Source organism: Pezoporus occidentalis, unplaced genomic scaffold, assembly GCF_034315485.1.
Source record: "Pezoporus occidentalis ecotype Australia unplaced genomic scaffold, CSIRO_AGI_Poc_V1 ctg226, whole genome shotgun sequence".
NCBI classification, from domain to species: domain Eukaryota; kingdom Metazoa; phylum Chordata; class Aves; order Psittaciformes; family Psittacidae; genus Pezoporus; species Pezoporus occidentalis.
This window is the reverse complement of record NW_026914138.1, coordinates 626,092-640,676: the sequence shown is the minus strand read 5'-3', so window position 1 is coordinate 640,676 and position 14,585 is coordinate 626,092. Positions and strand designations below refer to the sequence as shown.

General features: G+C 56.3%; 2 protein-coding genes and 1 non-coding gene across 6 annotated transcripts; 2 read left to right on the top strand and 1 right to left on the bottom strand.

Annotated features, from left to right (window-relative positions):
- Positions 1-956: 956 nt before the first annotated feature.
- Positions 957-5,716, top strand: DUSP26 (dual specificity phosphatase 26). 2 transcript variants are annotated; one of them, XM_062621001.1, is made up of 4 exons: positions 957-1,181; positions 3,687-3,959; positions 4,308-4,516; positions 4,944-5,716. In XM_062621001.1, the coding sequence occupies exons 2-4, from the start codon at positions 3,781-3,783 to the stop codon at positions 5,141-5,143; spliced, it is 588 nt and encodes a 195-aa protein (XP_062476985.1). In that variant the 5' UTR covers positions 957-1,181; positions 3,687-3,780; the 3' UTR covers positions 5,144-5,716. The 2 variants fall into 2 exon arrangements, with proteins under 2 accessions (XP_062476985.1, XP_062476986.1); XM_062621002.1 differs by having other exon boundaries at positions 4,308-4,520; positions 4,948-5,716.
- Positions 5,717-7,235: 1,519 nt separating this feature from the next.
- RNF122 (ring finger protein 122) lies at positions 7,236-13,795 on the top strand. Of its 3 annotated transcripts, none has more exons than XM_062621000.1 (6): positions 7,236-7,365; positions 11,921-12,077; positions 12,915-12,960; positions 13,181-13,222; positions 13,493-13,575; positions 13,651-13,795. In XM_062621000.1, exons 2-6 carry the CDS (start codon positions 11,968-11,970, stop codon positions 13,763-13,765), a joined length of 396 nt encoding a protein of 131 aa, XP_062476984.1. In that variant the 5' UTR covers positions 7,236-7,365; positions 11,921-11,967; the 3' UTR covers positions 13,766-13,795. The 3 variants fall into 3 exon arrangements, with proteins under 3 accessions (XP_062476984.1, XP_062476983.1, XP_062476982.1); XM_062620999.1 differs by lacking the exon at positions 7,236-7,365 and adding an exon at positions 9,774-10,165 and having other exon boundaries at positions 13,496-13,575; XM_062620998.1 differs by lacking the exon at positions 7,236-7,365 and adding an exon at positions 9,783-10,165.
- A 398-nt stretch (positions 13,796-14,193) lies between these two features.
- On the bottom strand, positions 14,194-14,290 carry LOC134164874 (small nucleolar RNA U13). Its single transcript, XR_009965299.1, has one exon. It is a non-coding gene; the product is annotated as a small nucleolar RNA U13 (small nucleolar RNA).
- Positions 14,291-14,585: the final 295 nt, after the last annotated feature.

Here is a 14,585-nt window from a genome sequence, read left to right as displayed (position 1 = left end):
AAGTCTTTTTGAACCCATATATGCTGTTAACCTCCAGTTTGGCTCCTGACAACCCTGCCATTTAGCTGTACATGAAGGGGGGGAAACCAGGCCTGTGATACACTGAAAGTTGATGGGGCTGCACACGTGCGACCTGTGCTGCCCATGATGGATGCTGGAAAAGCCCAGCTAAACCACGTTGCATGTACACACTTGTGGTGCAGGTGGGTCTGGTGATGCTGAGTTCATCCTTGGAGCTTCTGCATCCTGGGATCAACACAAGCTCAGCTGAAAACCCAGCAAAACTTCCTGGGTTTTCATCCCTTAGGAGTATGGGAGGGAATGCTATAAAACCTCTTAGGATGAGTTTGGCCTGGAACAGCATGCTTTGATTCTTCCCTAGGTTGGTTGTTTCCCACCACACTCCTACCTGCTGATTTGAATCAAACTTTTACACTGAAAGGGGAAAAGGGAGCATATTCTGCCTGGAAAACGCTGAAGTGAAAACCACTGCAGCACTTGTGAAGTGAATGGTGTCATTTAGAAAATGTGTCAAAACAAAAAGCTGCAATTTTCCTGTTTCCTCTACCTTTTTTCCCCCATTAAAAAAAAAAGTATTCCCTACATTTGACACCACTTTGTAAATAGTTTGTCAGCTCACCACAAACACACACACACACCCCTTTAAGTCTTAGTCTCTTAGCAAATGAAGCTGTCACCAAGCCATAGAGACCCTGGCAATAGGAGGGGGGGATGAGGTCAACTGTAAGTGAAGCAGCATCCTCTGGGCACGGCTGCAGGTTTGAGGTACGGGTGGGAATGGCACCGGCTTTTTCTTCTCCCCCTCTCAGAGCAGCTCCTGTTTTGCTGGAGGAGGAGTGAGAGGAAAGCTGGCAGGAGGATTTTGCCATGTTATTGTTGCCGTTGGTTTTGTCTGCACGGCCGTGGGCACTTGGATGTATGTGGATGTATGTGTGTGCATGTGTGCGTGCGTGCTCGCCTTGTCCTTCTCCCGCATCCCTCCCTCACCCATCCATGCACAGCATGAGATAAACAAACCTGCCTCTGGCCATGTCATGGCTTAAAATAGATGTTCATACATCAGCCTTTCTCCAGCGGCGGCGGCGGCAGCGGGAAGACATGGCCGACTGGATCTGACTACGGCACTCGCTCCGAGCCGGGGAGCCACAGCCCTCGCCAAGGTAGAGCAATGGGGTGGGCGCCTCCTCCCTCCCTCCTGCCTGTCTGTCTGTCTGTCCCTGCCGCCCGTGCGGGGCTGCCTCCTCCAGCGCTGCCTCCTCCGAGCATCCAGGCAGGCTCTGGCTGCGCTTCCCGTCCCTCCCAGCGGGGCACGATGGGCAGAGGGGCTCCGGAGCCAGCCATGAGCGGGCTTTGGGGAGCGGGGAGCAAGCCCCGTGCTCGGATGGTTAAAGAGGGGGGGGGAACAACCGATACCTGATTGAGCTGTGGGTGCCGAGAGCGCTTTGGGGTCTGTTTGGAGGTCTTGGGTGTGGGGCAGCTTCTCCTCCCCCGCAGCGCTTTGGGGGGGCTGGCAAGGTGCTGTGTTAGGGGTGGGATGCTGGAAGCCAGCTTTTGGGCCTGAGGTTTCTAGAGGCACATCCCGGGATAGGTGTGGGTTGCTGGTTTTCCAGCTGTGGCCATAGCAGGGTCTGCTGTTTGGGGTAGTTACAGCCTTATGAGTCAGTTGCTTTTTTCAGACCCTTCTGCTGTTTGTTCCTTAATGCTGCCCCATGGCTGGTGGCATGTGGCTTGTGCTGCAGCCAAGGTCACACAAGGTTTAAGGGCCCCAGCACATAGCCATGCTGGAATGCCTTTTCCAGGTGGGGGTTTGCCAAGTCTCAATTCCCAGCATGAAGGAGTCCAAAACCCATCAGGGCAGGGGAGATGTGTCAGGGTGAGACCTGGGGGAGCTCAGTGCTATGGGCAGTGCAGGCAGGGCTGAGCCGGGGTGCAGCACCCCAGGGTGCCAGGCAGGCTTGGAGCTGCCACCCTGGAACAGGGGGCATGGAAGGGGACACCCATGAGGCTCCCTGCACTCCCTCTGAGGTCCCCCATGCCCTTGCAATGTTTTCCTCCCCTGCACAGTGCCAAGGAATGGCTGGAGGCTCCCTCCTTCTGCACCCTTGGCTGCTGGCCGGCGCCTTAGGCAACATGTCAGAGCAGACAGACGTGCTCTGAGCCAGCCCAAGGTCACAGCTTTTCCTTCCCTGAGTCCCAGGGACAACTGACCAGTGCAGAGCTGCTGCTGGGGGCTCTGCTGGGATGCTCTTTGGACACCTTCCAGAGTGCGATGCAGTGATTTTGGGGACAGGGAATTGTATTCTCATGTGTGCGTGGTTCTGTCAGCGGGGCAGCAGCAAACAGGCAACCAAAGGCAGCTCTGAGGAGCATCTGGCTGCAGGGGCTGTTTCCTGCTCCATAAGGCTGTCCGGGGGGGGGGGGGTTCTTGCAGATGTGTGACAAGTATCGGCATGAACTAAAGGTCTGAGAGCAGAGCTGCATCCTTGAGGATCTGCTCTCCAAAATGAGCTTTCTCATCCCCTGGAATTAACTCTTCCCACCCCATACCAGGCCTAGATGTTCAAATGCAGCGCCAGGACTGCTGTACTTGGAGGGGTTAATCCTGTCTTTCCCTCCCCACAGGCTTTTGTGCCTGCTCTGTAGGTGTCTGGGTCCTGGCCAGACGCTGAGTGCTGCCATATGGAATCCTCCACCTGTTTGGGGGTTTTTCCTCCCCAATCCTGGTGGCTTGCCGAGGCCTGGCCGCCTTTCATTGCTTCTGATCACAGGTTGGCAGCATCAGCTCTCGAGCTGGCATTGTCCCGCTGGCAGGCAAAGCCCCAGAGCCAGCTCAGAAGGAAGGTGGTCCTGTGTAGAACACCTCTTTGCCAATGTGGCCTCAACCCAAATTCCTGGGGCTGGAGCAAAACTGCAGCCTGTGGAGACTCAGCAATCTGGCTGCCTCTGGGGCTGCTCTCACCAGCCCTGGCATCATTAGCTTCTCCCCAGCAGTATTGATCCTTGGGAGCGAGTGTAGATGGTGCTCTGTCTCACACTGGGAAGCTGACTTAGAATCATAGAATCATAGTTCGGGTTGGAAAGGACCTTAAGATCATCCAGTTCCAGCCCCCTGCCATGGGCAGCGACACCTCACACTAAACCATCTCATCCAAGGCCTCGTCCAACCTGGCCTTGAACACTGCCAGGGATGGAGCATTCACAACCTCCCTGGGCAACCCATTCCAGTGCCTCACCACCCTAACAGGAAAGAATTTCCTCCTTAGATCCAATCTAAACTTCCCCTGTTTCAGTTTTAACCCGTTACCCCTTGTCCTGGCACTACAGTCCCTGATGAAGAGTCCCTCTCCAGCATCCTTGTAGCCCCCTTCAGATACTGGAAGCTGCTCTGAGGTCTCCACGCAGCTTCTCTTCTCCAGGCTGAACAGCCCCAACTTTCTCAGCCTGGCTTCATACAGGAGGTGCTCCAGCCCCTGATCATCCTTGTGGCCTCCTCTGGACTTGTTCCAACAGTTCCATGTCCTTTTTATGTTGAGGACACGAGAACTGCACACAGACCTCTCCCCAGGAAGGTGAGAACTGGCTGCTTTGAGCCAGTGACTGTATGGAAGGGACGGAGTGAGAGGTCCCCAGCTGTTTTAATGGCATCTCCGCTGCTTCCATGACAGGACCGTGGGTGGCAGCAGCAGCAGAAGCAACCTCCAGGCCACTCTCCGGCCTTCACGATCCCACAGGTATGCCTTGTGGGTCTCGGCAGCTCCAATGGCTTTCCTATCGAGGTTCTCCAGGAACGGCACCAGGTCGCCGAGCCGGGGCACGCGGGAGGAGCGCAACAACCACCCCATCCTCAGCGTCTTCGAGCTGGAAAGGTTGCTGTACACGGGAAAGACAGCCTGTAACCATGCTGATGAGGTCTGGCCAGGACTCTACCTGGGCGATCAGTATGTATCGGAAGGGGGGCAAGAACCACGGGGCTTCAGGGCTGTTGTCGTGAAAGGGGGAAATCTGGGAGCGGGAGGATGGGAAAGGGGAGGGAGAGGAGGATGCGATGAGCATGGTACATTGGGACAAAGGAGGAGGAAGGGTGTAAGCATGGCTGTGTGAGTTCAGAGCACTGCTGTGGTGGAGTGCTGTGGAGCCAGGCACTGAGATTGAGTTAAAACACAACAGTCTGGCATATTTACCTTCACATCCAGATGTGAACATGATCCAGAACAGCCCTTATATTGTCCTTGGAAACTGTTTACTAGTCTAAACCTATGCTGCTTCACACTCTATCTTCTCTGCAGAGATATAGCAGCCAACCGGCGCGAGCTGGCTCACCTGCGCATCACCCACATCCTCAACGCCTCGCACAGCAAGTGGAGGGGGGGTGCTGAGTACTACGAGGGCACGGGCATCCGCTACCTGGGCATCGAGGCCCACGACTCGCCTTCCTTCGACATGAGCCCCTACTTTTACCCTGCAGCTGACTTCATCCACCAAGCGCTGAATGAAGGTCGGTGGTAAAGATTGCTGGGAGAGAAGGGGGGAGCAGGGATGGGAAGAAGGTGGGAAGCTAGAGTGACATCCTATTGCTAAGCAATGGTGTTTCTAGCCTGGGCTGGTGTCTCCTGCACTGAATCACCTCCTCCAAAGAGGAAACAAGCTAGATGTGAGCACCAGTACCCCAGGTCACAGCCCCAGCCTGTGTCCTAAGCTGTGCCTCAGTCTGTTTTGGCAGATAAGGATACACTGATACCCTCTGCCAGGAGGGGGACCTCAGAGCATCACAGCCATCCTATAACTGGGGCTCCACATCTAGCCCTAGAAGGCAGCACATCTGGAGGTCTAGAGTTCCACAGTGACAAACAGCTGGGTCCTCAGTAAGTTTTTAATGGGGATACTGGCTCTGCTGCGACACAGCCCCTGTGTTTCACCCCCAGGAAGGATCCTTGTGCACTGTGCTGTCGGGGTGAGCAGGTCGGCCACCTTGGTCCTCGCCTACCTCATGATCCGCCACCACATGCCCCTTGTAGAAGCCATAAAGACGGTCAAGGACCACCGTGGTATCATCCCCAACCGGGGTTTCTTGCGCCAGTTGGTCGCCCTGGACAATGCCCTGAGGCTGAAGAGGAGTGCGTGAAGAGGGGTTGTGTGCGATGAAGAGCATTGTGTGTGTGATGCTCACCCGATCCCACTGCCCGCTGAGAGGCAGAGATAGGGCTTTCCTCGCGGTGCAGATGCTTGGCAGCTAATGGGTTACATGCAACTGACCCCTGGGCCTCCTTCTCAGTTAAGAGGGTCCCCAAACATCTGAGCTATTCCTAGTGGTAATGCCTAGGCCCTCAACCTGCAATCTTGCCACCCAGGTAGGTCTAAAGTATAGCATCCTTCCCAACCTGCTCGCTCCAAGATGCCTCCAGAGGGACTCAGCCCCACGTTACAGGTTACTCTATCCCTGTGGGCTCCAGGAAGCTTTTAAGGCTTCATTCTCCCATGTGGCAGATGCATTTGCCAAGGCAGTCCTGTCCCTCCCTCCCAGGAGACCGAAGCTCTGTGTGTTCCTTGTCTTGTCTCCCATTTGTTTTTGGTCTGCGTAGCAATGTGAAGTAAATCTGGCGTGTGGGCTCAGGCAAGCAGGCCTTGTGTCGCAGTGTTTGGATGTCCTCCATGCCTTGTGTTAACCTGTACAAATAAAGACAGCGCTAAGGAAAAAGTCTGCCCATCCCTTGTGTGCTTTGGGAGAGCCTTTATGGGTTTAGGCTGGGGTTTGGCAACGGAGTTGGTGGGAGAGCATCACCAAGTGCTCAAGGCTGAGATGAACTTGAGTCCTCCTGGATCGAGGGGTGAACCCATCAGACCCCAGTGCCTGTGCTGGGCCTCCCCACTCCTTTTTCTCCATCAGTGGTGGGCTCCCGGTGGAAAGCAGAGCCGGGCTCTGGCCATCACCGGGGGCACCATCCATCACGAGGTGGCGATGTTGGTCTCCCAAAGGCAGGCACCAGGCTCGCAGAAGGGCTGGCTGTCCCCTGGGACCTGTGACAGCACCTTCGCCGCTTGCAGATGGGATGGATGGAGCCCCAGGAGGGTAAGCAGGGCCAGGAGTGAGTGCTTGTGATGGCACCGGTCCCACGGGTACCAAGCTGTCCCCGCACACGCTCATTGTCCACCCGCTCTTATTATAGCCCCATTCTTCCTCCACTTCCTGAGTGGAAACTCCGCTTGGCCAATGTGTTCTGCTGAGATCACATAAACACGGAGGAAGAGGGGCCCGATGGCCACGCAGACTGAGCCCCTCTGCTTGGAGCACTGGATAAGCTCCTGGGATGGGGACTTATAAGGTGCCCCAGCGTGCTCAGAGCACAGCATCACCCGGATCAGATCAGTTGCTGGCAGCAGGGCTGAGGTTACCCTGAGTTACCCTGAGCAAGGGCTGCAGACACTGAGCAAGGAGGAACTTGTATTGAGCAACACAACACATAGGGGCTGGTCACACCTGTGCCAGCACGGGGCACTGCTGGGACTGTTGGACACGCCAGAAGCTTCGGCAGGGGATGATTGCAGCTTGACAAGGCCTGGGGCTGTGAAATGCCTCCTGTTGTGGTTTTACAGCTTTGCTTTGTGCTCCTTGCTGCCGCAGAGCTCCCTTTGTGCAGCTTGCTGCAAACGGGGCTCTGAATGCGGAGCGGGGCTGTTGTTGGACAAAGCTGGGATCAGGGAGGCTCTGAGCATGAGGGGAGGTCGTGTATGGAGGATCAGCAAACTCATCTAGAGAGCACAACCACCGCCGGAGCCCGCGGCGTGCTGCACCTTGCTGTGTGCCTGCGGTGCCCAGGGACACCGCAGTGCAGCGGGGGAAAGCACCCCGATTTGGGGAGGACAATCAGCAGGGACCATCCTCAGAGCTGTTGGAGGAGGAGGAGGACACAGCCCCTGCGATGCTGCTGTCCCTGACACAGGGCTCATGGGGCCATTTCACGGCCCCTCGTGGTCCCCCATCACCCGCAGGGCGCACAGTCCGGATGAAGATGCTGAGCGTGTCCAAAGCCATCTCCTGCGCAAGACACCAGGAGCTCAAGCACACGCTGAAGCCGGGTCATGGCGAGCTTCTCCTCAACACCCCCAACTCCTCCTCCTCCTCCTCAGGGCTGCTCCATCCAGCCTGGGATCACCCCGTGTCTCCCATCACTCCCATCTCCAACCGCCCGGCGCTCGCCGCTGCTCCTTCGGCTGGGGCGGCCCCGGGGGCGGCCCCGGGGGCTCGGGGCGGGGTTTGGGGCCGCTCCCGTTCCCATTCCCAGTCCCGTTCCCGGCTATGGCCATGGCCCCGCGCCGCGCACGGCGGAGCGGCTCCCGGCTGCAACGGTGAGAGCGGGGCCGCGGAGGGGCGGGAGGGGTTTGGGGTACGATGGGGACCCGCTCCCCGCCCTCCTGCTGCGGGGCGATGGGGGGGAATATCCCCCTTTTCCCCCTCCCTGCCCTTCCTCGGAGCCCCAGTTCCATGCAGGAACGCACCAGGGAGCGCTTCTGCTTCCAGAGCAGCGGCTCCTGCCCCGTTCCTAGGAATGAGGCCAATTCCTGAATGAATTTGCCTTGCTGCAACCAACAAAACCTCTTCCATGTGTCCGCAGATGGGGAATAAACTTGTTGTAACGGACCCCAGGCGAGGCCCCAGCTCTGGTGTTGGCTGTAAGGAATTCTCAGGAACGTGGAACTGAGTTTGCACATGTGAGGGGGGTTCGGTTGGAAGGAGAAGCGGTTGATTTTTATGGCTAAGGAGTGGGGAAGCTGCGCTGGGAATTCCAGCATCAAAGCCCTGCCCCAGCAGCAAAGGCTGGGTGATTTTAATTTGTGAAAGGGTTACAGCCTTTGAAGCTAAATATAACGCAAGCAGTGGCTTCCTCTCCTGTAACGCATCCCTTGTGGGTTCTTGGGCAGCTTGGGGGATGAGAAGCCACCGGTGCTGCAGGCAATGAGTTCTGGACATAGGATAACGATAACGGAATGGTTTGGGTTGAAAGGGACCTTAAAGATCATCGCATTGCAACTCCCTGCCCTGGATATGTGGTAAATGGGGGGGTTCTGTTGAGCAGGGTGTGAGTGAACACTCTCCAGCTGAAGATGTAACTTGGTTGTGTTAAAGGAACGTCCTAAATAAAAGAGACTCGGCTTTTAGAGGCTCTGAGCAGCAACAGCTTTCGCTGGCTTCCCAAGGCAGGGGCTTTGGGGAGCACCAAGAACAGAGCCCACCCTTGTTCAAAGGCTGGGATATGGGTTTGGGAGCCTGACCATGGGCATCTGACTTGTACCTCTTGGCTTTCAGCCCTGAGCTCACAAATGCTGAGGTCAGCAAAGTCCAGCAAAACGGTGTCTGGGGTGCTGCAGAACTAGTGGGAATAAGTCTGAAAGCCAGGTTAGAAGTCTCATTTTCCACCTAAATAGGTGTATTCAGAGTTATCTGAACAGACAGCATGTGCCATGTGGCCTGGGCATGTCAGCTCCTCTTCTGCATCATGAGTTCTCCTCCTGTTGCTACAAGAAACCTGGAGAGGGGCTTCGGACAAAGGCCTGTAGGGACAGGCCAAGGGGAATGGCTTTAAGCTGCCAGAGGGGAGACTGAGATGAGCTCTTAGGCAGAAGCTCTTCCCTGTGAGGGTGCTGAGGTGCTGGCACAGGGTGCCCAGAGAAGCTGTGGCTGCCCCATCCCTGGCAGTGTTCAAGGCCAGGTTGGACACAGGGGCTTGGAGCAAGCTGCTCTAGGGGAAGGGGTCCCTGGCTGTGGCAGGGGTTGGAGCTGGATGAGCTTTAAGGTCCTTTCCAACCCAAACCAGTCTGGGATGCTGTGATTCTGTGATCACAGCAGAAACGGTTTGGGAGCTGTGCTCAGTTTTTCTGATGCAAAGCCCACAGCTTTTGTGTGGGAGGGGAAAGAATGGTTTGATTTAATGACCTGCTGAGTTTTCCATTTGTTTCACTGAACAAGGATCGGGGCGAGGGAGAAGCTCAGCTCAGCAAAACCTCAGTGCCTGCACACATTGGGTGGAAACTTGTGTCTGTCCTCATGTAAAACACAGAACTGCTGTATCCAGAGGACCAAACCGTGCAGCATCACTGGAGCATGAGGGTGCCATTAATGGGGTTATGATGGTCAGGGGTTTGGGGAGCAGGGCTGGGGTTCCCCCCATCAACCAGCTCAACCAGCAGCACTGTGTGTCCTCACCACAGCTTGCAGCAGGGCATTTAGGGCAGCTCAGCACTTCAATCTGGCTGTGTGGGCTGGAGGAGGAGAGGTGCAACCGACAGCCCCAACAGGTCAAACTGCATCTTTGCTGCTCCTGCTTAGGAAGGGGAGGGTTTGCAGCTCACATGAAGAACACGGTAAAATGAACCATCTTCTTGTAGTGAGAAGAGTGCGCAAAGTCAGCACTGGTCTGTAGGTGCTTTCATAGATGCCTATGATCCCTGTTGTCTCATTTTCCTACTAAATAATTGCTCCAGCCTGCTGTCTTACAGTGTCAGGTACAAAACTAGCAGAGTTAAGCTATTAACTAGACTTAAGACTACTTAAACTAACCCAAGTTAAGAAATGGGTTGTTCCGGTTTGGGTCTGGCGCCCATCAGGTCTTCATTTCGTGTTGGTTAAAGCCAGATTGGATCCATTCCCCTTGAACTAAAAATACCAACGCCTCTGTCAGGCAAAGGGCTTTGTGCTAATGGAAACCATGGCTCAGCTGTGTCGGGGAGCCCTCATGGGGAGAAGCAAGAGGGGAAGGGGCTGGGAGGACCTGGCTTTTGGGAAGGCTCCATTGCCTCGCTGGGACCCGCTGCTCCAGGGCTTGTCCTTCCCATCCCGGCTGAGCCGATGGCTGCTCCTCCACCAGGACAGGGCATTGCCATGGAATTCTTCGGCACCACAGCCTGGAGCTCATGAGTTCTGCTGAGCAGGAATGACCCTTGCTAAGCTGGTGAGTCTAAACTTAGCCTTGCCAGCTGTGTTGCGGCTGGCAGGGACGTGTTAGACCGGCTCCTCTGCTTCCTTCGGCACCAGAGTTACAGCATCTCGTGTTCCACCTCGGTTTTCTGCTCTCTCAGCACCCATGGGGCTTTTACACACAGCCCTTGCCACCCATAGGGAATTCGGGCATCCAACCCGGAGCAGTGCTCGGTAAGCGGCTTATGGGGTTGGGAGTTTTCTGCCCCATGGGATGGGGAAGAGCCTGTGTTGAGGGGCGAAGTCTGGGTGTGATGTTCAGGAGTTTGGATGCTGGGGGTTGAGCCCCTTAAGACGAGCACAAAGCACAGAGGGATGTGCTGGGAGGGGGGGGTTAGCATGGGATTGATAGGGTTTGGCTCCCATGGGGCTCTCCTGATGCTCCAAGGGCTGAGAACATTGGGGTTGTTCAGCCTGGGGAAGAGAAGGCTCCTTAGGGGGAGACCATAGAGCAGCTCCAGTGCCTAAAGGGGCTGCAGGAAAGCTGGAGACGGGCTTTGGACAAGGGCCTGTAGGGACAGGCCAAGGGGAATGGCTTTAACCTACCAGAGGGGAGACTGAGATGAGCTCTTAGGCAGAAGCTCTTCCCTGTGAGGGTGCTGAGGCGCTGGCACAGGGTGCCCAGGGAAGCTGTGGCTGCCCCATCCCTGGCAGTGCTCAAGGCCAGGTTGGACACAGGGGCTTGGAGCAAGCTGCTCCAGTGGAAGTTGTCCCTGGCCGTGGCAGGGGTTGCAGCTGGATGAGCTTTAAGGTCCCTTCAACCCAAACCAATCTGGGATCCTGATTCCCAGCCCATTGAGTACTTCTCCTGGAAACCCTCTGGGATGCCCATCCCAGCCTTCCCCTGCTCTCTGTGGTGCTGATTCTCCCACTGTTCTCATGAGGCTTCCTCTGTCCATCCACAGCTGCTCTGCAGCCTGTGTCCCACCACCAGCATTACCTTATTTAGCTGCTCAGTGCTGCTTTCAGAGCTGAACACTTCTTTTTTTTTCAGAGCATTTCTCCATCATTTCCAGCAAGGAAATGAAAAAAAAAACAAAACCCACCAATTTTCCCATTGTCTTTTCCTGCACCTGGAGGTCTCAGGAGCAGAAGGACTTGACAAACAAATCCTCCCTTTCTTGCCCTGTAGATGAATTGTCTCCCGGAGCCTTTGGCCATTGCATCAATGGAACTTGTGAATTCGAAGTAGACACCTGGGAATAGCAGGGAATGAAAGTGTCCCGGGGCAGGATCTCACCCCATTGCTGCTGCCTGCCTGCCCTGCTCGGGCTCCCCTTGCTATCCAGGTGTTCCAGGCAATGGAGCCCACAGTGCAGGGAGAAAACCAGGCAGACCAAGCCTGGGATCTCAGTGCTTGTGCAGAGGTTTCTGCCGCCTGCTCTCTTCCTGTCTCCATGGGACAGAGCGAATTCCAGCCTCATGGGAAGCAGGCGGCCCGTAATTAAAGCCACAAGTGTTCCTGGAGGAGCTGCTTGATGGGATGGCGCCGAGCGGAAGGGGCAGGGGGAGATGCTCCGTGGAGCACAGATGGGGCCGGGGGCTGCTCGCCTTTAAAGTCCTGTCTGAGAAGGATCTGATGGGAAATCAAAGCTCCGGCTCTTGTGGGGTCAGCGTGGTTTTGGGGCATAAAAGGGCTGACTTTGCACCAGCTCCTGGCAGTGCCAAGGGTTGAGGGTCCCTGTGCCTTTCCCCTCTGGGGTGACCGCATTATCATTGCTGGGTGATGCTGAGCTGCTCTAAGGGGCTGCTGCTCCTCCTGAGGACATCAACTCACAGCCCTCAAGACTGTGCTGGTGTTGGTTGCTGCCCACTTTGCAAGCTCCAGAGGGGATGGAGCCAGCCCAGGCTTGCTCTGTTCTCATAGCAGCTCCTTTTCACTTCTTTTCCCCCTTCCTCCATCCTAAACTCTGACTCTTCCCCCCAAAGGGTGCTCCTGCAGTCTGGGGCTGATTTCTCCCAGTAAACCCTGCACGATGCCTCCCATCACATTCCAGGACCTCCCACTGAACATCTACATGGTCATTTTCGGCACTGGCATCTTTGTCTTCGTGCTCAGCCTCATCTTCTGCTGCTACTTCATCAGGTGAGCCAGGGCCTGAAGCAGCAGGGCTGCATCCCTGTGCTACCCCCAGCCCTTTCCCATATCCCCTCCATAACTCGCCATAAGGATGTGCCCTGAAGAGCAGGGCTGTGCTCGTGGTCCCTGGTGTTCCCTATGGCTGGAGCATGGCAGGAAACGCAGGAAGGGGAGCACACGGAGGGATGCATTGTGTCGGGCAGGGAAGGAGCAGGGCTGCACAAGGGAGGATGTGTCTGTACATTACAGGGAGGGCTATTTATAAACCCAGAGCCGAGGCAGCAGCTGGTGTTTCTGCAGGGCTCGGGTGGCTCAGTCATTCCCTATGGGATGCTCATGCTCTGCTGATGCCCTGTGCATCTCTCGGCCATTTTGGGGGATCGTGGAAGCACATCTCAGTGCCTCATTTGGAAGAGAAGCACTATTGCAAGCAGTCTCCTTGTGCCCACATCTTGCTCCATTTCTCTGCAGGGTGATTTTCCCCTGGCCAAGGTCACAGTGGGTCTGGGAGCTGGAAATACAGCACTGGAAATACAGCGCTTCCTGCACCATGAACGACTTCCTAAGGCAAACAATCAGGGCTCTTATCGCTCCCCACTGCCCATTCCTGCCTCCTCTGGAGGTGGCACAAGCCACCTGGGACATGACCATGGGCTGCTCCAATGGCACAAACACAGCCTCAGAGCTGCTTATCCCCAACTCCCGGTTGGGAAGGGTGCGCTCCCCTGATTTCGGGTGCCTCCGGTGTGGTTTTGGCTGCGCTGTTGTCATGTTTTAAACCCAACTGATGCGACCCTTGGGGATGCTGTAAAGCTCACAGCGTCTTTTTCTCCCCCTCTGCAGCAAACTGCGGCACCAGGCGCAGAGTGAGCGGTTCGGGTACAAGGAGGTAAAGAGGCTGGTTGTTTCTATACAGGAAATATGTATACTGCACATACCCGCAGTGATCTGGGGCGGGATGGGTGGTGGATGCAGGCAGGTGGGGATGCAGCAGGGGCTGATGCTGCTCATCGCAGCTGGGTGCATTCAAAAACGGTGTGATGGGACATGCTGTGGCCCGGGCAAAATCCCTTTGGATATTAAATCCTCTGCCTCCTTTCCTTCCTCAGGTGGTTTTGAAAGGTGATGCCCGGAGGTTGAATGTGCACGGGGTGAGTGGTTCCGCCTCTGGAATGGGATGGAGTTGGGGGTAATGGGGATGATGCTCTGGGGCACATCCCGTCTGCTCCATGGGCTCAAAGGCAACTCACAAGCAAAGCGAGATGAGGATGGCTGGGAACGGGGAGGGAAACCCCCTCCCTGGGGGTATTTTGGGAGCTGGAAATACCCGGGAATAGCGGGATTTCCCCAGCCACAGCATTACGGATAGGAGCAGGGCCGTGTGTTCGCACCCACCCTCACCCTTGTCTCGCCTCCCACAGCAGACCTGCGCCGTCTGCCTGGAAGACTTTAAGGTGAAGGAGGAGCTGGGGGTGCTGCCGTGCCAGCACGCCTTCCACAGGAGGTGAGCACAGCGACGCGGGGATGCGGGGCTTTCCCTGCCGCTGGAATCCCATCCCTCTGCGTTCCTGCCCCGCAGGTGCCTGGTGAAGTGGCTGGAGGTCCGCTGCGTCTGCCCCATGTGCAACAAGCCCATGGCAGGTCCCGCACAGCCCCGCGCCGGCATCGGCACCCTCCTGGATGAGCTGGTGTGAGCCGCTCCGCTCCCTGCCATCCGCATCCCTGCTGGACCGCGGGGTTGCATCACCCACAGGCGGCATCGCCCAGTTCAGGTCCCGAAGGATTCGGGAGCTGGGAATTGCAACCCGCAGGGCGCTGGTTTGGTTTGGGGGGGGGGGGGGGGGGGGTGTACGGACACCCCCCGTTTGCTGCATAGAGTATTTTTGTACCTGATCCCGATAGGGTCCCAATGGGGGGTGGGGGGAACACATTTTGGTGTGAAAAGAGATTAAATGGGTGATTTCTCAGTTTCTGAGCGCTCGAGTGAAAGCGAATTTGCTCAAAGTCGACTAAAATGGACCCAAAACCGACCGACGTTGTTCGGAACCCACCCGCATTTCGGGACTTTTAAGTGCTTAAAAACGTAATGACGCCATCAGTGACGTCGCTGACCCCCCCGGGAGCTCAGATGGGAACTGTGCCACGTCGTAACGCCAGGGCGCACACGTCACGCAGCCGCGTGCCGATCCCATTCATCATTTGCTATGAACCGGAAGGATCGGGAACCGCGCCGACGCGCTCAGCCCCACCGCAGAGCCTCTCACTCCTAGGTGAGGGCGAGGGAAGAGTCCCAAAATATGTTCCCCTGTTTATAAATGGATCTCCCTTCTCACCACTATTTCCACCCTCATCATCCTCCTTTCACCCTTTATCCCCGCTGCGCCTCCTCACTTTTAACCGCTTATCTACGATTCATAATCTATGCTAATTTATACACACGTCGCCACGCCTCCATCCGCACCACCTTTACGGCAAAGAGTCGGAGTTTGCGACAGTGGCTGGAGCCGGCTCTCC